We start from the raw sequence: 21,560 nt of genomic DNA on the forward strand, positions 1-21,560 counted from the left end.
AGCACTTTTCATCTTTGTTGAAGAGCTTAAGGTTTTGTATTAGAGAAATGTTATGGAATTAGTACTATTAGACGGAGTCTTAATAAAGACAGAGGGCTACTGTGCACATTGTCTCTCTTGGATCTTTCAGTGCTCCTTTCCTATGAACAACATTTCAAACAAAAAACAGGATTGACCTCTAGCAGCTTATTTAGCACTTTCAGGTTCTTTATGATCTGAAATCTTTTACTAACTCCTATCAATATGTTTCTGCTGGAAGAAAGCCTTAAATACAGAGCTTACAGAGCCATCACACGAACGCCCTGCCTCCCCCAACCCCGAGGTACCATTGCTGCCCCCTCCGGGAGACAGCAGTGGGTGCGCGCCTCCGCCCCGGAGGCCCCACCGCGGTGCACGCTGGGTGTTGTAGTCCTCCGAGCCGCCGCTCGGCCCCGTCCCGATGCTTCTCGCCTCGCTGTCGAGCGGGGAATGCTGGGAGCTGTAGTCAGGCCTCCGCATGCGGCTTCCGTGCGGAGGGGCTGAGCCGGCGGGGAGGGCGGAGAGCTCGCCTTGGGGCGGCTGCGGCCGGGAGGCGCCGGGGTGTGAGGAGTGCGGCCCTTCTCTAGCTGGCGGGGAGGGATGGAGGCGGCCTGGCGGCAGGGCGGCCGGGGCCGGGGTCGCGCCAGGCTCGGGGATGGGCTCTCCAACCGTGCCGGGGCAGCCGCCCGGCCTCCTGCCCCTGTTGGCCGCGGCGGTGCGTGCGTTCAGATGGCGGCGAGCGGCGGCGAGGGGACCTGCGGTGAGTGCCCTTCTCCCCCTCAGCCCTCCGGCGGGGCCCGGCAGACCGGCCTGGCCTCAGAGGGAAGACCCCAGAACGGGACCGGGGCCTCTGGAAGAGCGAGGCGGACGCGTGTGGCGGTGGGCCCGGCCTCAGCCCCACTGCCGGCGGGAGCGAGCCGGGGGTCGGCGGGGGCCTCGCGGGTCCCTTCCCCCCTTCCAGGAGCCCTGTGTGTGCGCAGTGTCCTGGAGCTGTCCCGAGGTGTCCTCAGTCAGCGCCCTTCGAGCAGTGGGGTGAACCTCGGGAAAGGCTGCGGCGTGGTTAGCAGCTGTTAGGGAGCGCGGTGAGGACCGTGTGCGGCAGCGGGCAGGGGTCGGGCGGTAGGATGGGCGTGTGTAGTCTGATGTGGGAAACCAGCAGCTGCTTTGGGACCTCTGAAGGCCACAAGTAATCGACAGATAGTAATTCCTGTTGTGGATTTTATGGATAATGCCCAGCGGAGAAGGAAAAGTAGTGTATATTTTCCTGTGTGGTACTGGAAGTGTAACAAAATAGCACCTTCAGAAATGTAAAGTAAACAAACTCGCTAAGAGAAGGATAGTTGAAAAGATGAAGGACTGAATGTGGCGTTAGAATAAACGATGATTCAGATCGTGACAGTCTTTTCTTTTAAATAGAATTATCTTCACAGAAGAAATTTGATGAAATTAAGAAGGCGAATCAGGCTGCAGCAAGAAAGCTGGCTGAAGAACAGTTTAGTTCTTCGTCAGAAGATGATGATGAAGATGCTGAAATAAAACAAGGAAAGATTTTGGCGAAAACATTTACCATTTACACCAGTCAAACCGGTAAACTTTTTTTGTGTGCTGACTTTTATTTGGATATGAAAGCGTAGAAGAGATGATGTTATTGGTTACATCTTAGACTTTTTGCACAGTTAAAGGGGAAACACTGGTCTTCTGATGTACTTCTTTCTTTCTGATGTACTGAAAATGCTTGTTCCCAGTAGTGCATACTTGCTGTGCTTCTTGCCTTGTTCAGCAGAACCAGTGGTATAGTTTTGCAGCTTTACTTAAGTACTTATAATAGTGTGGTTTTGTATTAATGTATGACTGGCCTCTGTTCAGAGGAAAAAAATTACTTCTTGCAACAGTCTCAACACGTACAGAATAGCAGATCAAGCATTACTGATTGCTTTAAAAATTTCTGTACATTAAAGATGGAGATGCAAGTGAACTGGAACGTACAAGACAGTACATGAACGAAGCTTTTCAGTCAGGGGCTATGACATGTCTGATCTGCATTGCTTCAGTTAAAAGGAACCAAGCTGTAAGTACTTTATGGTATGCTTTCAAGTATTTTAATTTGTGGCAGTATCATACATTATTAAAAAGACAAAGAAATTTCTGCTGCTTTTCTTTTGCCAATTATTCATTCTAAGCTGACCATTTAAGACATCATGAGAAAGGTTCCAAAGGCATACAACTGAATTTTTATTGCTTAAACTTCTTTTCAGCAGCAGGTTGAAATTCTAAGCAAAATAGTATTTCCCTCCAGAACTAGCAATGAGGAGTGTGCTGAAACCACAGAGGTTTAGTGACAGGGGGAGAATACTATCAAAGTCAGCTCTCTTAAGTTGAACAGAATTAAAAGCAAATGTTTGCTGCTTCTTTTGCATTATATTTCTTTAGCTCTTTGGAAAAAGACCATATTGTAATCCATTCTTGTAAAAAAAAAAAAAAAAAAAAAAAAAAAAAAACCTTTTTCTTAATGTTTTTAGGTAACTGTTGAAACCTGAACAGGGAAAGATGTTTAGAGATCTAGGGTATGTGATAGAGTTGGGCTTGTTTAGTCTGGCAGAGAGGATGCAAAGGAATGATTTGATTACAGGCTCTGTCCACTTAGAAGTTGTGAAGAAAACTAAAGCCAGTTCTCTGTGTGGTGACAGATGGTGTAATAAAGGGGAGGCTTGATAATAAAATCTGAGGCTTGAAAGGTACAGACTAGATACAGGAAAGGTAGTGCTACACACTTGCCCAAGGTGATTGTGGCGTCTCCATCTTTAAGGGGCCCGCAGGATGTGAAGTTAGGCATCTGCTAAGGTGGCTGTTAATTGCACTTTGGGCAAGAGGTACCACTGTATCACCTCCAAAGGTGTGCTTGACTCAGTATTTCTATGACTACATGGGCTCCTAAGCTTTGGTGAAAGCGGCAAGAATAATAGGGATGTGAATCTGTAGCAACAAAACTTTCTCTATTAATCTGATGTAACAACAGGTGTAATTTACCCTTGGGAATCTGTTTGTTTTTTTTTTAACAGGGAAATAGCAAGCTTGTTTTTCTTTTGATATTGATTTTCATCAATTGAAACAGGGAAAAAATACTCATTAAAAAAAAAAAGTGGCACTTACATCTGCTCTTTAGGTCTGGAGCTGTTGTGGATGCTTCTGTATATTTCACCTGGTGTGTATCCAAAAGTGGGCCAAGGACAGCCTTTTCCTTGTGTCATCTCCTTTGACAGATGATGATTTTGGGAAGAAAGATTATCCGTGGCCATGGTGAGTTCTTCGTTACATATTTACATAGGTGCTTTTGTTGTGAAATGTGTGCACTTGAGTTGCTTTAGAAAGGACTGGTCCACGTAGGTGACATGCAAACACATACATGAAAAGGTTTACAAGACTTGCTTTTGTATTATTTTCCTGAATTCTTTTTAGGTATTTGCTAATGTAAGTTGGTAGTATTCCAGTGATATTAAAATATTTTGCTGCATCAAATTCTTTTTAATCTGTAAAAAAGTAAGCAATCTATCATGTCAGCTTTTAATAATTATTTTTAAATGGTCTTACTTATTTATCTGTGTCTCTTAAAATTGGCAAATGAAATTTAAAATTTTTAAAAGTCAGTTCTAAAGTAGTATAACTTTTCTTTTACTTATCATGATTTTCAAGTCCCTTTGTAACTCAAGTCAGTCATGAGTTTTATATGAGATTGCCTAAAGGAGGTGGTAATACTATGGATACATAAATAATAAACCTTACTTCTTTCAGTAGGTTTGTCTCTGGAAATTAAGGTTTTGCGATGTACATTTGTTTTGTACCATAATTTTCCCACCTGCTTTTATGTGGGTATATGTAATATCTCTAAGATGGAATCCTCAGTCAAATTTGATTGAAAGTGCCTGGTGGATTCAAGAACTCTAATGTAGGGTCTCAGACAAGCTGGTTCGCTTAGGAAATAAGGTATAGAGTTATTGCCTGGCAATGTCTCAAGTTTTGTACAAGTTAACAATGCCTGCTGTGTTACAGATTAGTTCTATAAACACTGTGCTTAAAAACAGTACATTTAAAAATTTCAAGGCAGGTGACATTTATCGTGTGCTTAAATGTTAAGTAAAATCAGTGAAGTCACTTGAGAGAAATGGCATATGTGGGCAAATTGATATTTTATTTGATGATGATAATGACTTAGCCCATTTAAGGACTCTGCTCTTATCTGACAAGGAACTGCTTGTCTGTTGTCTTTCCCCAGTAGCTGCTTTGTTCCTCTTGCATTGCCTCCCTTATCAGTGGCTCACACCAGAAAGTGCTTAGGGCCTGTGGAACTGACAAACTCCAGACCTTCGATACCTATCAACCTTTAGGAATGCTGTTTTTTTTTTTTTTAATACCTGACATCATCAAGGCTAACAGATATATGTATAGCAAGACCTTTATTATTTATTATGGATACAGTTTTTTTTGGTTACTCTAGTTGTAAGAATCTTAATTGGTAGGCTGTTAACAAACTTGGGAAACTGAAATAATTAAAACTAACACTTTTCCTTTTCTTTCCCATTTTTCCTTCTTATAGCCCAAAATGTAGGTTTGAATACAAACGGTCTGAAACTCCCAATAAGTATTACTGTTACTGTGGAAAAGTAGAGAATCCAACAGTGGACCCATGGCTGGTACCTCATTCCTGTGGTCAAGTATGTGAGAAGGAATTCAAACCTCCTTGTGGGCATAAATGCTTGCTACTTTGTCATCCAGGTAAATTCCTCGTGTCTCTTGATTATTTCATAGAATCATAGAATGGCCTGGGTTGGAAAGGACCACAGTGATCATCAAGTTTCAACCCCCCTGCTATGTGCAGGATCACCAACCACCAGACCAGGCTGCCCAGAGCCACATCCAGCCTGGCCTTGAATGCCTCCAGGGATGGGGCATCCACAACCTCCTTGGGCAACCTGTTCCAGTGTGTCAGCACCCTCTGTGTGGAAGAACTTCCTCCTAATATCTAACCTAAACCTCCCCTGTCCTAGTTTAAAACCATTCCCCCTTGTCCTATCACTATCTGCCCTTGTAAACAGCTGCTATATTGTATTATTATATTATTATATGTATTATATGTGCTATATGTATATGTTGTATATGTATAATATAAACTATAATATATATATAATATATATAATACTATATATATATAACTATATGTTATATATATATTATTATAATATTTGACCTCTATTTATGTAGTTGTTGCATAATTTTACTTTAAATTGAAGCTGTCTATATTTAAAATTTCCAGAATAAAACAGATGTAGTTAAGGAGGCATTTGCTGAATAGCTATTCATGGTTTCTTTTTTTTCTGTGCTTAGGTCCCTGTCCACCTTGCCCAAAGATGGTCACAACATCCTGTCACTGTAGGAAAGCTAAACCAGTGCCCCGAAGGTGCAGTGCCAAGGAGTGGTCATGTCGTCTGCCATGTGGACGAATGTTGCTATGTGGACAGCATACTTGTGAGAATCCCTGTCACTCAGGTAGCCTGCCTCCTTAGGCTTCCAAAGAGCAGTTGTTTTACTTTTTAAGAAGTATTATTATTTTCCAAGTTGAATACAAAAAATCTAATTCCTATGCTCAGCGTAACTTTACGATTTCATACAGGAGATTGTCAGCCTTGTCCACGTGTCAGTAAACAGCGGTGCATCTGTGGAAGGCAGACAGCAGAAAGGCTTTGTGCAAGTCCTCAGTGGCAGTGTGAACAGGTATGTTCATGAAGATGACTTTCCTCACCTTATTCACATCTTTATAAAACTTGATTACTCGGTGTATTACAGATTGAAAAGACACATTTCTGTATGAGAATAATAATGAAGAGTCTGTAAAGTATCAGTTAAAATGATGTTTATTTGAGCTAACACTGTACAGAAAGAGAGAACAGTATAACTAATATTACGACCCTTTAGATGGTGCGAATCCTAAGCTATGCAGCATTTAGTGCTCCTGGGATCCATGTTCAGCATGCTGAGCAGACCGTAGCAGGTGTTACTCTGTTTTACTCATTCAAACTGTTGCGGGATTTTGTTACAAGAAAACAATTCTATTAATCACTGCTGCTGCCAAACAGAAAGGATGTTCCTGTGAGAACTTCTCACTGTGCTTCTAGATAAAGGCAAGGTCCTGTGCTTGGCATAATCACTGTCATCAAGTAGGAGCTGCCTGTGGGCTCCTTTGTTGCTTTTAACTGGCTAAGTTTAAACTCTGGCCATGGGATGTATGCATTACACAGGCCTGAAGTCTGTGCTACATGTAGCCTACCGCAGTACAGGCCTGTGCCTGCTCAGGCTGTTTTGTGAATCACTGACCATTCAATGTACAGCGGTCTTCCAGTCAGGATTGCTGTAGGGGTGATTGGTTTCATTTGGCAAACTCAGCAAACAGAAGGCTTGTTAAGTTATTGCTACAATTAGCTCCTCATTACTGAGAAAGCTTAATTCCATCCAGATGTCTGGCATCCATACGTTTGTTTGTTTGTTTTTGTCTTGGATTGCTTAATCTTAATGTGACATTTTGTTACGTTGCATTCACTTGAGTTCTCTGACTTTTCCAGGTGTGTGGAAAAGCTTTACCTTGTGGTAATCACACATGTGAACAAGTTTGTCATGCTGGTCCCTGTGGAGACTGTCCTCGTTCTGGGAAAAGGTCCTGTCCATGTGGAAAATCAAGTAAGCCATTCTTTTCCCCAGTAAGTTAAAGAAATGTCATCCAGCCTTTGACTGTCAGCAGTTTAGGTTACTTAAGCAGTGCAGGGTCCATAAAAAATTCTTGCAGTGAACTGTGAAAGCTGAAACTTACCTTTTTGCTTCATTCTTTCAAAGCTTGACTTAGTGGCAGGGGTTTCACTGTGTATGTGAATATTTCTAGAGAAGCTTTTTGCAAAAACGGGATAGATAATTGGTGTTTGAAGTCATATTGCAGTATGCATTGTTTTCTAAATTTTGTTTTCCTTATTGTTTGCCTGTACTTCTCTCTTTTCATCTAGAATTTACGTTGCCTTGTACAGAAGATGTGCCCACCTGTGGTGATAGCTGTGACAAAGTTTTAGAGTGTGGCATCCATAAATGTTTGCAGCGCTGTCATCGAGGTCCCTGTGAAACATGCCGACAGGTCGGTCCAGCTGTGTAGCTGTTTCACACACGTTAGTGTTATCAAACACTCTATCTTCAGAACACTGCAAGTCTACTGAGGAAAATGAAATGTCTGTCACAAAATCTATGACTTTTCTGAGATAAAGATATTTTATTACTGTAATTATTATTATTTTTAACTTAAGCGCACCGTGAAAGGCACTTAATTTTTCCCCCAGCTCTTTAAACTTCCTTGCTGTTTGGCTTAATATTTCTTCATTGATGAAAGAGAAGATGCTGTTACATACCTCTGTTTTCCTGTTAGAAAATAATGCTTTGGCCCTAAATATCTGTGGAACTTTCGTGGACTGGCCTGTAAAGCTCTGTCTGATTGTCTCTTCTGGACCAGCTTTGACTATGGAGTCTGTGATGTTAGTATGTGTAGTTCGTATAATATAGCTGGGATGAAGGTCAAAGAAAAGCCACTCATCTACTTCTTAAATTGTGTATGCGGTAGATGAGTTTACTATGCTGTTGAGGTAGTTTTTTTGCATGAATTCATATTGCTTTTACGCTTGATGTTTTGCACTGCATACTCAAGTGGTTCTCTTGAAGTGGCCATCCTCCTGGTGAGACCAAGGCTAAAGTCTTACTGTGAAGTGCCATCTAGAGCACAACGTTTGCAGTACTGACACAAAATCCCATGTTGGTTATTGCTCTTAGAGCATGAAATATACTATCTGTTGTGATAGAGCATTGTAATACTACTATGCCATGAATGTTATTTTCCAGCTAATAGTGGAACATCTTTTTTTCCCACTCCTTTTGCATCTGTTTTCTTCCCTTCCCTTTCCTTTTTTTTTCTTCTGGGGTGGAGCTCATGTATTAAAAAATACCTTGCTTTTTCCCTACCTTGTTGCCCAGGAAGTTGAAAAACAGTGTCGCTGTGGGAAGCACACTAAACGCATGCCCTGTCATAAGCCTTATTTATGTGAGACAAAGTGTACTAAAATTCGTGATTGCCAAAAGCACCAGTGCAGAAGAAAGGTAAGTGTCTGGAAATGGTCTGTTGCAAATGTATTCCTTAGATAATAATACGTATTTATTTATAAATCAACTTCTAAGATGTTCTGATGTTTTTTGGAAGCCTTCAGCTTTTTTAGTGTATCAAAAGACCTTTTGATACACTAAAAAAAGCACTTTAAAATGTGTGAGTTTTTTATTAAGTTTATTTTATTTTTTAAAAACTTTATTGATATTCTCATGTCTGTTTATGAAATGAGTTTGAGGAAATTTGACTAAATTGCATGAATAATATTTCAAGAAGTACTGGGGAGGGGGGGGGGGGGGGAGAATATACTAGGAGAGGACAAATTTATACCAGAAGTTTGCAGTTACATAGAGTATTTTGTTTCAACAGTGCTGTCCTGGAAACTGTCCACCTTGTGATCAAGTGTGTGGGCGGACTCTAGGTTGCAGAAATCACAAATGTCCTTCAGGCTGCCACAGAGGTAAGAACAGATGAAGGATCCCTGTAGTGATGAACAATAATAATAAACAAAATATGGTTTATTTTAGTGTTTGTATGACTCTCTGTGGTGCTTCGTGAATTCCCCCCCTTTGGTCTTGAGTCCCCATGTGGGCTTTCTGTGAGAGCAATGTGTTTGAAAGACTTTCAGTGCTGGTTGGAGCCTAAGGGCTTACATAATGACAGCCAGGATTTTTGCCTGCTAATTTTACTTAGCAGTGTTCCTCTGAAAATGCTCTGTCCCCTTTCCAACTGCTTAAATCAAAATACGTTGCTTGACTTTTCCCTAAATAATTCTGGTCACTAAATATGCGTAAGGAAGTCCAACCACATATAAAAATGACAATGCTGGCAAAATTTGAATGAAGTATGAAAATCCTAGAATACAGTGTGTGATATGAGTGGTCTGAAAAAAAATGTTGATGGAATTTGGATGTGTATTAAGGTCGTACAGATGAGAAAATAAAAACTTGTTACTGAATATATGAAAGATAACAACAACAACAAAGTTACTACACCTTTCAGTAACCTTGGTTAAAAATATCCTGATGAATACCAAGATTACCTGGCCACTTTTATCCTGACCAATTGCTTTGACATTCATGTGGTAGGGGATTAAATTGGAGTGACTGAAAGGGAGCTATTTTCTCAGCAGTTTTCCTTCAAGAAACTGGTGCCCTGCTGAAAGAGCAACAGAATAGCCTGTATAATTTACCTTACTATTCTGAACTATAAATTGCAGCACCTCAGGTAATAATTCACAACTTGCTCAGTCAATCTTGCTTTTGTGGTAGTGAATCTTAAAGATGATTGGGAAAGGTAAATATGGTGGTTGTCCCATTTAACGTTCTATTAAATCTATTACCACAGACTGGTAGGTTTTTTTTTTTTTTCTCTGTTAATTGTGTTCCTTCCCTTCTTGCACTGTCAGAAAAGAACTGGTTACTTTTTTTTTTTTTTCCCTGCATTAGTTTGAACTGGTTGATACAGTCATAGAATGGTTTGGGTAGAAAGTTCCCTTAAAAACCATCTAGTCCCAGGCCCCCTGCTGTGGGTTAGGTCACCTTCTACTAGGCCAGCTTGCCCAAAGGCTCATGCAGCTTGGCCTTGAACACCTCCAGGGTTGGGACATCCACAGCTTCTGTGGGCAGCCTGTGCCAGTGCCTCAACACCCCTCATAGTGTAAAAATCGTAACTAAATAACAGAACAAAATCATAACTAAATAGCAGAACAAAATTCTAGTTGGAAACCTTCAAGGAGCTAGTGCTGCATAACAGGGTAAGCTTAAATTCAATAGCTTGTATTTGTTGTTGATTGCATCTTACTACCTGGCTAGAAGTGACATTAATGACTTCCAATAGTTAACGTTGTTATTAGAAGAAATTATGAAGAAATAAATACCTTAAAGTATCTTAACTAATAAATAAACAAGTGATGTTGATTTTTGTGAGAATTTATACCCAGTGAAGCAAATAATTATAGTATCAGATGTAGAAGATTAACTCCTGCACTCTCACAAATTGTAGTAGGCTACAATTTGTTATACTTTATTGTCACAATGTTTGGAAATATTTCTAATGGAGGCAATGAGTTTGTCTTTAAAAGTATATATTTGTGTGTTTCTTCCTACTCCTCAATATTTTTGTTGCTCCTGAAAGTTATGACTACATACTTTATTGTCAGTTTGTAATGCCAGACCATGTTAGCAGTGATCTAATATATCTTAGTGACCACTGGTTTTAAAGGAAATAGCATACCTCCTAGAAATAGCTTGCCAGATCAGGGTCTTGAAAAGATACCTGCTCTCAGAATTTTTAAGATAGCTGCTGATAGTAAGCACTTGGCATTCAGCAGTGTACGAGTTGTAAGTGTATGGTAAGTAAATATTGAAAGGGTGGTCAGGCACTGGAATGGGCTGCCCACAGAGGTGGTGCAGTCACCGACACTGGAGGTGTTCAAGGAGTGTTTGGACTTTGTGTTGAGGGACATGGTTTAGTGAGAACTGTTGGTGATGGGTGAATGGTTGGACTGGGCGATCCTGTGGGTCTTTTCCAATTTTTGTGATTCTATGATTCTAAATAGTATGCATGCTAATCATTCAGGGCAGCGTAACTTCAGACTCCTGGTTTATTTTATAAAAGTACCTGCTTATATGTGCTGATTATGTATTACAATTCCATTTATAAAGATTGTACACTTACAACCTTTTTTTCTTCAGCAGCTTTCTGTCAGAATTGCTTAAAAACTTGTGCTGTTGATAATGCTTACTTTCTTGCTTTCTTTAAAGTTTGGGTGCAACATGGTCAGAAAGCCAAAATCCCCCCCCTTTTTTTTTTTTAAGATGCATATTCTTATTGTTAATTACTCAGTAATGAAACAACGGTTGGCACTTGAAGTAGTGTGGGAGAGCTATAGATTTAGAAACAGTTTAGTGATTTTTTTTTTATAGAAAAAGTACATTGTGTTAGTTGTATGAATTACTTATAAACAAGGAGGATCTTTTCAAAAGAGCATTAATTATACGTAAAGAATGAACACTTTGTAATATTGCCCAAAACAGTATCCTACCTTTTTTTTCAATGTTGTCTTTTCTCTTTTATATACTGAAGAAAGATGACTTTATACATATGTAAGAGTGAAATGTTAAATGACAGTATTGAGCTTTGTGTAGTCCAAATGGCTGGGCACTAATGATGCTGGCTTCTGTTTTTAAAATGAGTGGGTGGGATTGTTTCAAACTTGGTAGCAGTTAACAAATGGTAGCATAATCAACATTATAATTACTGTTCTTTTATGATGATTAAATTGCCTTTCCCAAAAGGGATTTGAAATAAATTAACTGAGTAAGCAGAAATAAATGAACAGCCATTTGTTATTTAGATCACCAGAGGAAGATAATGATACCATGTGCAAATTCAGAGTTACATTGATTACCATTGTTTAGAATCAGTGGTTTATTCAGATGATCATGCTGTTAATGTATTTATTTTTAGGTAGTTGTAATCCATGTCCAGAGACTGTAGATGTGAAATGCAATTGTGGAAAAACTGTTATTAAAGTGCCCTGTGGCAGAGAGCGCACCATCAAGCCTCCAAAATGTAAACAGCTGTGCAGGTCAGTATAGAAAGTGGGTGTGTTTCTAGTTCCTTAGTGGAATTTAAAGTATCTTCAAAGAAAGTAGTAAAATACAACAGTTTAAAAAGTAAAAATTACATTGCTTGTCAGTTTCTGTATTCTTGACTACGTGGATGGGGAGATAAGTACTCATCCTTCATTTAAGACACCCCTTAGCTGCTGTGGTTTCATGAGCAGCACATTACGGGGAGGTTCTGCTCCACTGAACACTTTTTACTCTTTTGTCCATTTCCTTCTTCACGTCATCTCTGGTGCCTCCATAAGGCAGTTCACTTAAAAATCTTGACAGTGAAAACGAAAACAGAGTATTTTCTGCTCAGCTGCAGCAAGATTACTTAGCCTGCATTTGAGTTGGGATTGTAGTAACTGTAATATGCAAACCCAGCTTTGACTTTAATTTCACTTAGAACTCATGTATAACTTTACCATAATATTAGTCATGAAGAAAGTGAGAATTAAGCGTATTTTTAAAAACAGAATTTGTTTTCATTCTTATATTTGAGCCATAATTGTCTAGTGACTGTATCTTCTTATTCCTCGCTGCTATGTTGATTTCTGTATTTTACTTCAGTCGCCCTCCTACCTGTCACCACCCTACCCAGGAGAAGCACTACTGTCACTTTGGTCGGTGTCCTCCGTGTCGTCAGACCTGCCAGAAGACATTAACTTGTGGTCATTTGTGCCCTGTTTCCTGCCACGATGAAGCACTTGTGAAGCAGGCTGGCATTGTAAGTAACTAGTGAAAAATGGGGTGTTACTTGTGTTCTGAAGAATAAGAAACAGTTGTTTGGCCTTAATCTTTTGTTGAAGCCTTTCGGAAATCAGAATAAGTAATTGAACACAGAATTATTCATACTGTTGACCTGAAAAATTAAGTGGTTCTAGTTCCTTTGTTGCAATCTAATTAATGTCATAATCTTTGTACTTGGGCAACCTTTAGCAGTTAAGGTAATTCAAGAAATTATAAGAACTTTACTGCCTAGAGTTTCATTCCATATGGTTAATTTCAAATATAACCAGCCAGTAAGTCTTAAGATAGAAGGAAAAAATTAAGTTTAACTGGTATTTACTAAACCATCAAAGTGTGCAGAAATTAGAAGAAATTGTTTGACATCATCAAATATGACGCATACGTGCATTTCAGTATGATGATTTCAATTTTTAGTAGGAATTTTTCTATATATTTTTTTATATTTTTACCTCTATTAAATACTTGTTTTGACTTTTTTTTTTTGGTTCTTTGTTTGTTTGGCTTTGCTTTTGGTTTTTAGCAGTAAGGCCACAGGCCTTTCTTACCTATTGCTATGCTAAAGATGAAATTGTAGTTCTGTTTGGGGAGGTGGTGTTGGGTTTTCCATTCATTTTTTTGTTTGGTTTTTTTAAATTACTACAAAGTGGATCGATTATTTTATTTTTTTAGAACTGGGATCTCTTTAGATGATAAGTTTATTTAAGGTTAAGCAGGTGGTTCCAGTTGTGTTTTATACTTTGCTCTCAGCATCAATTCGCAGGTCCTTGGGAACAGCCATCTGAGCCAGCTTTTATTCAGACTGCGTTACCATGTCCACCCTGTGAGGTTCCTATACCAGTGTAAGTATTAAATAAGTGAATAAGAAAACAAAGTTTTGGATGCGTAAATACTGTTCTCCTCTTCAGATGAAGTGAGCTTATGTGAACAATGTTCTCATTCATAAACTTGGAAGTATTGGTGATGGCTTAATAATTCTGGTAGTATGTATTTATTATACGAAAGGAAAGTAAAAAGTGGTTGTTTCTAATACAGTGCTGACTTAAAAGTATTAAAATCTAAAAGACTGACATTGTAAATTGATAGTCTTAAGTGACATATACCCATTTTTCCATGTAGTTTCTTTCTTTTCTAGTTCATAGGATTTTAACTTTTGGCATAACTAATTGCTATTTTGTTTTTCACTTGTTCAGTGCGTGGATCTTGCATCTAACTTACTATATGCTAATGGAAAGTATTCCTACTCAATAGCCCTGATACTTGTGCTCAGAGTTCAAAGCCAGGTTCCCAAAAGGTGAAAAATGTAGAGATCTGGAAAGCTTGGTTTCAGAATTTGGGTACATTACCATAGGAACAGTCTCATGTAGGTGCTCAGCAGAGGTCATTGTGTAGCATCATGCATTATGTAGGGCACATCTCTTAGTTCTTCTGAGCTCCCATCCTAAAATCACCTCCCTCAGTCCAAGGGCACCTCTCCAGAAGATATTAGTTTGCTCAGTGAGAAGGAAACCATACTGGGAAAGCTGTGTTTGATTTTCTAACAAGAGATAGCATTGCTACGTTTTATTGTGCTTGGCAAACTGAAGTTCTATTAGTATTAGGTAACGTTAATTCTGGAATATCCAAACTCTTCTGATAGATCATTGCAACTATAATGTTCTTTTTCTTTGTGAAAGTTACATGACAGAAGTTTCCTGTGCTATGGAGTCCCAGATGCAGGACTTTGTATTTCATGAACTTCCTATCAAACTATTCCTCCAGTCTGTTGAGATGCTTCTGAGTGGCATTGCTATCTTCAAATAAACAAGAATTCCACTTGTAACTGGTGTCCAAGTAGCATGCAGCCAACTAACCACTACTGTTTGAACCCAGTGATCCTGCCAGCTTTTCGTGCAACTAGTTACTCATCTGACACCAGTACATCACAGCTTGAATGCAAGGTTGCTGTGGGGGACTCTTGATCTGCAAAAGTTTGATTCTTCTTGCTGATATCCTATTGTCCTAAAGACCACATGTAGCTATAGGTAGTTGCTTTGTGTTAGAAATTCTGGAGTTGTCATCATAAGATAATAGCAAGAACTGTTGAAAAATGAAGGCATTGGCCTACATAAATAAATAGACTTTTTATTTTAGTTTGTGCTACAAAAGCAGATAAGATTTTGACCTACTTTTTTTTTTAGCTGCCTGTGTTGCCTGAGCTGGCCTGAATTGCACTTTTTTTCTTTAAAAAATGTATTGCTTTCCTCTGAAAAACGCTATCACTTATTTTCTTAAAGCAATATATGTTTTCTAAGTCTTTTTTTCTCTTTTTTTTTTTTACTCTCCTTAACAGGGAGTGTCTTGGACAGCATGAGGTGAGTCTGGAAACTGGCTTTTTAAGTAACATATGAAGCATATCTCCCTTTGTCAATCAGCAAGAAAAAGTACTGAAGGAGAAATGTTATGTGGCTTCTTTATGTTTTAAAACCAATGCAGTAACATCACAAAGGCTTACATATCACAGGTGTTTTAGTTCCTTTTAAAATTAGAGTTCTTGGACAGAAATGAAAACTCATTTATGAAGCTATTTGTGTATTCTTGCATATCTGTTCAAATAGTGTTTAAATTGATTTGTTCTGACTCCACTATGTAGTTCTGTGGTTTTCTTTCTCACTTCGTTGTATAGTTATTCTTCTCTCTCTGTTCTTTCTGTTTCTTCAATTTTCTAGCACCTGCTGTGTCTTTATTGTTCATTTTAAAAGGGAAGAGAATATAGTGCAGTACCAGGAAATTCACAAGTGATTTGGATCTAAGCATAAATGGATAATGTCAGACAACGTAGTGGAATTATTAGCTTATCTTTTTGAGATTTAGGCTTCTCCATCTTAAATCAAGTCATTGGCTATTCTGGTTTACGTAGTATAGTAAGAAAATCAAATTAACACTTGAAGCTGAATAACCATCATCAGCAGTCATTTCTAAAAGTCAAGAAATGGAAGATTAGCATGTTTTTCTCATTTTTAAAAGATGATTGCTAAACTAATCTTAAAAAAAGATATTGCTATTTACACCTTGGTTTGGTAATATGTCTACTGGTAAGTAATTCACTGTCAAAGCACAGCTGTTACCGGTGTAGCAAACCTAGTTCCATTTTAATCTGGAGGAAAATTCTAGAAGATGGTAAACTCTAAATATTCAAGATACCCACTCTTTTTTTTTTTTTTTTTTGATTCTTTGACCTTCTTTAATGATCTTTTGGTATGAGTTGTAATGGTGGCCCAGTATGTGGTGGCAATGTCATGAATGTTTTTAACCAAGTTAAAGCAGCAGTCTATTCATGCAATACGTTTATTGATCCAAGCATGCTGTGAAGACAGCTTCCACAGAGCTGCTTTTCAGCTTGCTAGCTGCCAAAGAAAAATATGCTCTTGAACTGCATGAAAGGAGTAACCATGTCTTCTTGTTTGTTGTTGGAGCAGCTGATTTATGTTTTTTGCTTTCCATAGTAAAACTTCCAGGTATATCAACCAGTATCTTATTTTGAATGAATGGCATCTCTTGTGATAGATCATAATAAATCTCATCCTCTCTTTCGTGAATTTGCATTCAAACAAAATTTAAACTTTGTGCAATTGGCCCAACATAATGTGCTCTAGATAATGTAAGCTGTTTTAGTACTGTTCCGATTTGCATGGGTGTGAACTTCATATACCTCCCTATAACAGAGGACAGTACAGCAGCTCTTATAGCGAAAATGATTCACATTTCTATGTATTTATAACTGCTTATTTCAAAATATCTGAAAAAAGAAATCCCCTCTCTGTTGCATAATGCTCTTAGCAGAGCCAGTTAATGACTTTGGGTTATGGTTTTATTACAGCTTACTGCAGAAAAATAAGGAGGAATCTCAGTCTGTACTTAAGGAATTTATGTTTACTGATATTAGATGGAACTTTCCTTCTTTTGCCCAACAGAGTGCAGTGTTTCCTTCCTGCTCAAGTTTGGCAGCTTCTGGAGAGGAATTAGGTATCCTAATCTTTGGTAGCTGGAGAAGAAAAGAATGACATCTTTATTACTGTGCATGTGCAGGGTGCTTACAGTGTGCATCCCAAATTTCATGTTGTTCGAGATCTCTAAAAAGAAGGAAAAAACCCACACAGGTCCAATAATGTTTGCTCAGTGTTTTACAGTTTCATTGTCTCTTAAAAAGTTCTGTCAGCTCAAGGTAATTTACTTTTGTTAAAAAGAGAAATTGTTTGTATAGATTTCTGAACACTTGCTTTACTGCAGTAGTTTCTGGCCCCTGAGGGGATTTTCACTGGGAAATCTGGAAGTTTCACAGGTGAGCAACGTAACGGCTTTCTCAAGCAAAGTTTTCTATGAAGAGGGATTCATTGCTGTGCTATGGTTTACTTTTGTTGGACTGTTGTCATAGAGCCTATAGTGGGAGAGGTACGAAAAGCAATTGCTGAGAATGAAACAAGTTACAAGGACTCCTTGAGCTTTACCAAGATACCTGCAGACAATGGATAGAGGAGAGAATGGATGGAAGCAGTTTAGGAATTGTATGCTATTGCTAGTACAAATTTACTTTCTTTACATTTTCCTTTGGACAATAATTTTAATTAGTGTAGACACTGGATTAAATCAGTGAAGTTTTGTGTTTTTTTTTTTTTTAATTTAACTTTGACATTTTAATTTATTTTAAGGTTTGGATTTAGTTCTACTTCTCACATGTCTTTGTGTATTTAGGAAAGTGATTTATCACTTGAGACAGCAGGCTTAAAACTACTCGGAAAACATAATTTTATCAAATCTGTGTTCACTGAAATACCATTCTACAAGATGTTTAACCTAAAATAAGATTTCCTGTGGCTACAGCTTGCAGCTTTCTTTTAAGTATTTTTATGGTGTCAATTTTGAGTAGTTTTACATGTGTTTAGAGCAGTTGTTAATTCTTTTTTTCTTATAAATCAAAGTGCTTAAAAGCAGCACTCGATGTTGATTGAAGTTGTAGGTGTGAAATTCACCTGCCATCATAATTGTTGTCACCACAAAATAAAACTTGATGGTTTACTTTTATTTTTGACTTTCACATTTTGTAGCAGTAGCATACCTGTGGTCTTTCAAAATTTAATTCCGAGAGTTGATGTATACATTCAAAATCTAATTTTATGGAAAAGTATTAAAGCCCCTGTAGAAGGTTTTTGGAAAATATTCTTGTTTTGCTTATGATGAGTATTTAGAACATACTGGAGAATCGGTTTTGTTCTCAGGATGATAGAACTCTTATTAGGTTTTTTTTTTTTTTGGGCGGGTGGAGTATGTGTGTTCTTTGGTAGAAATTTAATGCTCTGTTGTATTATTCTGAATTTTTTTAGTGTGTGGATAATTTATAGGAGGAATACTGTTAGTCTGCCTCTAGATAAATTGTACATGAGCCTCGATGAGATTAATCTTTATGACTGATGAATACTTTCAAAAATTTCCTGCTCTATTGTGCTTGATTTATTTTTTTTATTTTTTATTTTTGTATTCCAATTGATGCATCTATTGGTTGGGTTTGTTTTCCATTTGAAAAATGTCCTGGAAAGCTTCTAAAAGCTGTCATGTCTTTTTTTTGTTTCTTTGTCCTTGTTCTGTAGTGGACTGAGAACGATGCCTCCTTATTGTCTTTTCTTTTACCTTCCAACATCCTTTTTACTATTTATGTGGTTGCTGAAATGAAGTGACTCTAGGAGAGGGAGGAGGAAGGAGATGGAGGATGGGAAGGGGCAGGATAATAGGAATGATACAAGCTCTGATAATCAGTTTATGTTCACTAGATACAGCAGTACTCTCTCTTTTAGTCTCTCTTTCATTAAGCCCATTGCTGGCTTTTACTCATTTGGTCAACAGAAGCAAAAGCCATTAGGGACTGAGCTGTAGCATGCTTGCAGGAGGGAGTAGGAGCAGGCAGCATTCAAACTATGTTTCACAGCTGCAGTAGTGCCTTAGCCAGCTAATGAGCTGCAGTTCTCATGTAGAGATGTAAGAGAAGTTGGACACAACAGCCCATTGCTTTTTTCTTCTGAAGTCCATTCTCTCATATGGATTCTTCCTGTTCACAGATTTTCTGTGGATCAGGATGAGAAGGCATTCAGAAGTTTTGTGAATGAATTGTGTTTTGTAGTGGCTTACTGTGGAATCCAGCCTTTTTTTTTTTTTTTTTCCTGGTATGGGATCAAAAAAGATTTCTATAAGCAAGTGAATTCAAGTCCTGCTTTGTGTAGTTTTACTTAGGATTGAAGGAAATTAGCATGTGGACACTGCTGAAGGGAGAACATTCCCCACCCTAAACTATGTGCTTCTATCTTCTCTTACCTTACCCACCTGCTTGGCTGGCCAAGCAACTTGTGAGCCTGGCAAAATAAAAGAACTTGTTTTTCTGTCAATTAGTTTTCATCCGTTTTAATTAGCTGTATTATTTTGCTCCAAAGACACATATGTGGCAGAGCTTGTTCAAAGTAAGAGTGGTAGGATAGCGCAGTTAGGATTGTAGAGTTGGAGGAGAGAAGAAGGGGTGCAGAGCGAAGCTATTCAGTCAACTAAAGCCATAACATAAAATTGCACTCTTAGCCCAGTCAAAGTGAATTATGTCACATTAGCCTGTTTCATAATAACATCAGAAATTGTTTCTCTTTTTCTCTGTGAAATGAGCACGATTTTTAAAAAAAATCAATTTTGTGACAGCACCACAGAAACAATTTTTTTTTTAACATGGATGTTATGTAATGGTAGGAAAATAGGAACAGTGAGTTTCCTTTAATATTTTCTATATTGGAGGGTACGTTCACCATTCAGCTTTAGGGAAGTAACTTAGTTAGCAAGGTTAGGAGCTAACAATCCATTTCAGTACCCGTGGAAGTTAAAGGCTCCTAAGCATATGCTGTTTCAACTGAAATGTTAACCTCAAATTAGAAGCACCCAAAATAACATTCATTAGAAATTAAAATCCCAGGTCTGTCATAGAGCATTTTCTTCTTTCAGTCCCAATTCCTGTCACTTATATTTGATGTGTAAACTACTTGATTTTTAAAATTACTGGCTTTCAGGTTGTTTTCTATTTGTAGAATTGTAAGAATGTTTTGCGTCTGTGATGACCATAACACAGTTAGCCCTGTGAAAACAAGCTATAGACAGCTTTTGTAATAGATATAGAGCTGTTTGGGAACCTTTACTGGAAGGCAAATGCATAAACCAGAAAGAAGGACTAAATAGCACTAAAGGGTTTAAGACTGTAGTAGTCTGTTTAGAAAAGAAAAAGGAGATGGGGAGGAGGGAAGCTAGGTTGTGAAAGTTAGCAAGGTTTTTTTACCAGGTGTAATCAGCATAAAACAGATGTGTGATTGTAGGGATGAGAGCCTGAAGTGTCTGTGTATGTGTGTATATTAAAAGAAAAAGTTGACTACTGATTTTGTTCTTTAGCAAGGGTGCTTAAGAACAAAAGTTTCTCTAATGGTGGTGTGTGTTGTATATAGATGTTTATACACACGCGACACAGTGCACATGTACAATCCTATATATGCATTCACATGCTATCTGCCTATAAATAGATAGATACAAAGATACCTACTTATAGGGATCTTTTATTTTTAACTTCCAGGTTAGTCCACTACCATGTCACTCTGCAGGTCCCTACTCATGTAAAAGATTCTGTGGGCGACTTCTTAGTTGTCAGAATCACACTTGTATGAAAGAATGTCATCATGTTACTAAAATCAACAGTAACGCAGATGGAAAGAAGGTAGGTTGATTTTTCTTTTGCTTTTACTTTATTGTGTTTTATATGCTGTCTTCAGTTTTAACTGGAAAATAAAGAATTTGCTGCTAGAAGACATAGGATCTACTACAGATTCCACTGGAATCTGATTTATGTGTGATCTATTCCCACTGATGTTGTGACAATTAGCTAGTCTGTACTCCTTAGACAACAAAACTGGGACAGTATTATGTATTTCATAAATGCTGCACATTTTGTTTTTGGTAGATATGTTGCTTTGTTTTCACAACCTACTGATAATGCCTCTGAGCAAATGCACTTGCAGTCTACTGGGAAAGCTGTTTACTGAGAAGAGCTGGATATGGGTTGAAGAGGTTTGACATCTTTGGGAGAGAGCACTGGAAATATTGCAGAACAGGCGAAGACTTCTTGAATCACTGGAGTGATATATTCATGTTTATCAATTTCTTCTAAAAACTGTCACTTAGGAGCTGTAGATCTTAGTTGCTGAAAGTAATATTACGAAACAAACAAAAATGCAAAGGTGAAAGTTGCTGTAGTTTTGATCAGTTGAGAGCATATGGCTTCTGGCTTGAGAGAGTCATAGTTTGGAAGAAAAAGTCTTTTTAAGCTTTTAAAGCATTACTTTAAAAAATGCAGCATAACCTCTGGTCATTTAGAAAACTGAGCAAGCATTCAATAGGATACGAAACATATCTGTTATGTTTTAGCTTGTTGTATTTTAAATTTAATAGGATTATTAATTTCTGAATTCATGTCTTAGAAGTGTTATCTAATAACTGTATATATTGCAGTTATGTTAATATTTAATTCATGATTGCAGATTTTTTTTGTCTGAAGAGTATGAGCTGTTAGAGCAAGTTGCGGACCATCAGAGTCCAGCAATAGAATGACAACAGTAAATACTGACAGCTCTCTAGGCATCTCTAGTTATGAGTGTAAGAGAGTGTCTGCTTCAGTTTAACCAATTGATGTGTATATTGTTCAGGGTTATCATAGAATCATAGAATGGCCTGGGTTGAAAAGGGCCACAGTGATTACCTAGTTTCAACCCGCCTGGCTCCATTTTGGATGAGGCAGTGCATTCTCAAAAGAGGGATGCTTTCTACATATGAAGTATGAATAGATCTCATTTCTCAATTGTTGTTTCACTAGACTAAATTGTAAATGTATTCAGAAAATGGCTGTTTAAATTTCTTGCCTTTGTCTGTAATTATTTTCGTCTGGAATTTAGATTTTT

The 21,560-nt window shown here is 38.0% G+C and overlaps 1 protein-coding gene across 2 annotated transcripts in view; it reads left to right on the forward strand.

Annotated features, from left to right (window-relative positions):
• The first annotated feature begins 528 nt into the window (after positions 1-528).
• NFXL1 (nuclear transcription factor, X-box binding like 1) overlaps positions 529-21,560 on the forward strand; it is a 44,076-nt gene continuing 23,044 nt past the window's right edge. For both annotated transcript variants that reach the window (XM_003641238.6, XM_004936055.5), the window contains exons 1-16: positions 529-778; positions 1,435-1,605; positions 1,977-2,086; positions 3,182-3,315; positions 4,610-4,788; positions 5,398-5,559; positions 5,684-5,784; positions 6,630-6,744; positions 7,062-7,186; positions 8,071-8,193; positions 8,567-8,657; positions 11,669-11,789; positions 12,382-12,538; positions 13,309-13,400; positions 14,891-14,912; positions 20,183-20,323. In XM_003641238.6, the coding sequence (XP_003641286.1) occupies positions 619-778; positions 1,435-1,605; positions 1,977-2,086; positions 3,182-3,315; positions 4,610-4,788; positions 5,398-5,559; positions 5,684-5,784; positions 6,630-6,744; positions 7,062-7,186; positions 8,071-8,193; positions 8,567-8,657; positions 11,669-11,789; positions 12,382-12,538; positions 13,309-13,400; positions 14,891-14,912; positions 20,183-20,323 (2,004 nt within the window). In that variant the 5' untranslated portion in view covers positions 529-618. The remainder of the gene's footprint in view (positions 779-1,434; positions 1,606-1,976; positions 2,087-3,181; positions 3,316-4,609; positions 4,789-5,397; positions 5,560-5,683; positions 5,785-6,629; positions 6,745-7,061; positions 7,187-8,070; positions 8,194-8,566; positions 8,658-11,668; positions 11,790-12,381; positions 12,539-13,308; positions 13,401-14,890; positions 14,913-20,182; positions 20,324-21,560) is intronic.

Source organism: Gallus gallus, chromosome 4, assembly GCF_016699485.2.
Source record: "Gallus gallus isolate bGalGal1 chromosome 4, bGalGal1.mat.broiler.GRCg7b, whole genome shotgun sequence".
Classification (NCBI taxonomy): Eukaryota; Metazoa; Chordata; class Aves; order Galliformes; family Phasianidae; genus Gallus; species Gallus gallus.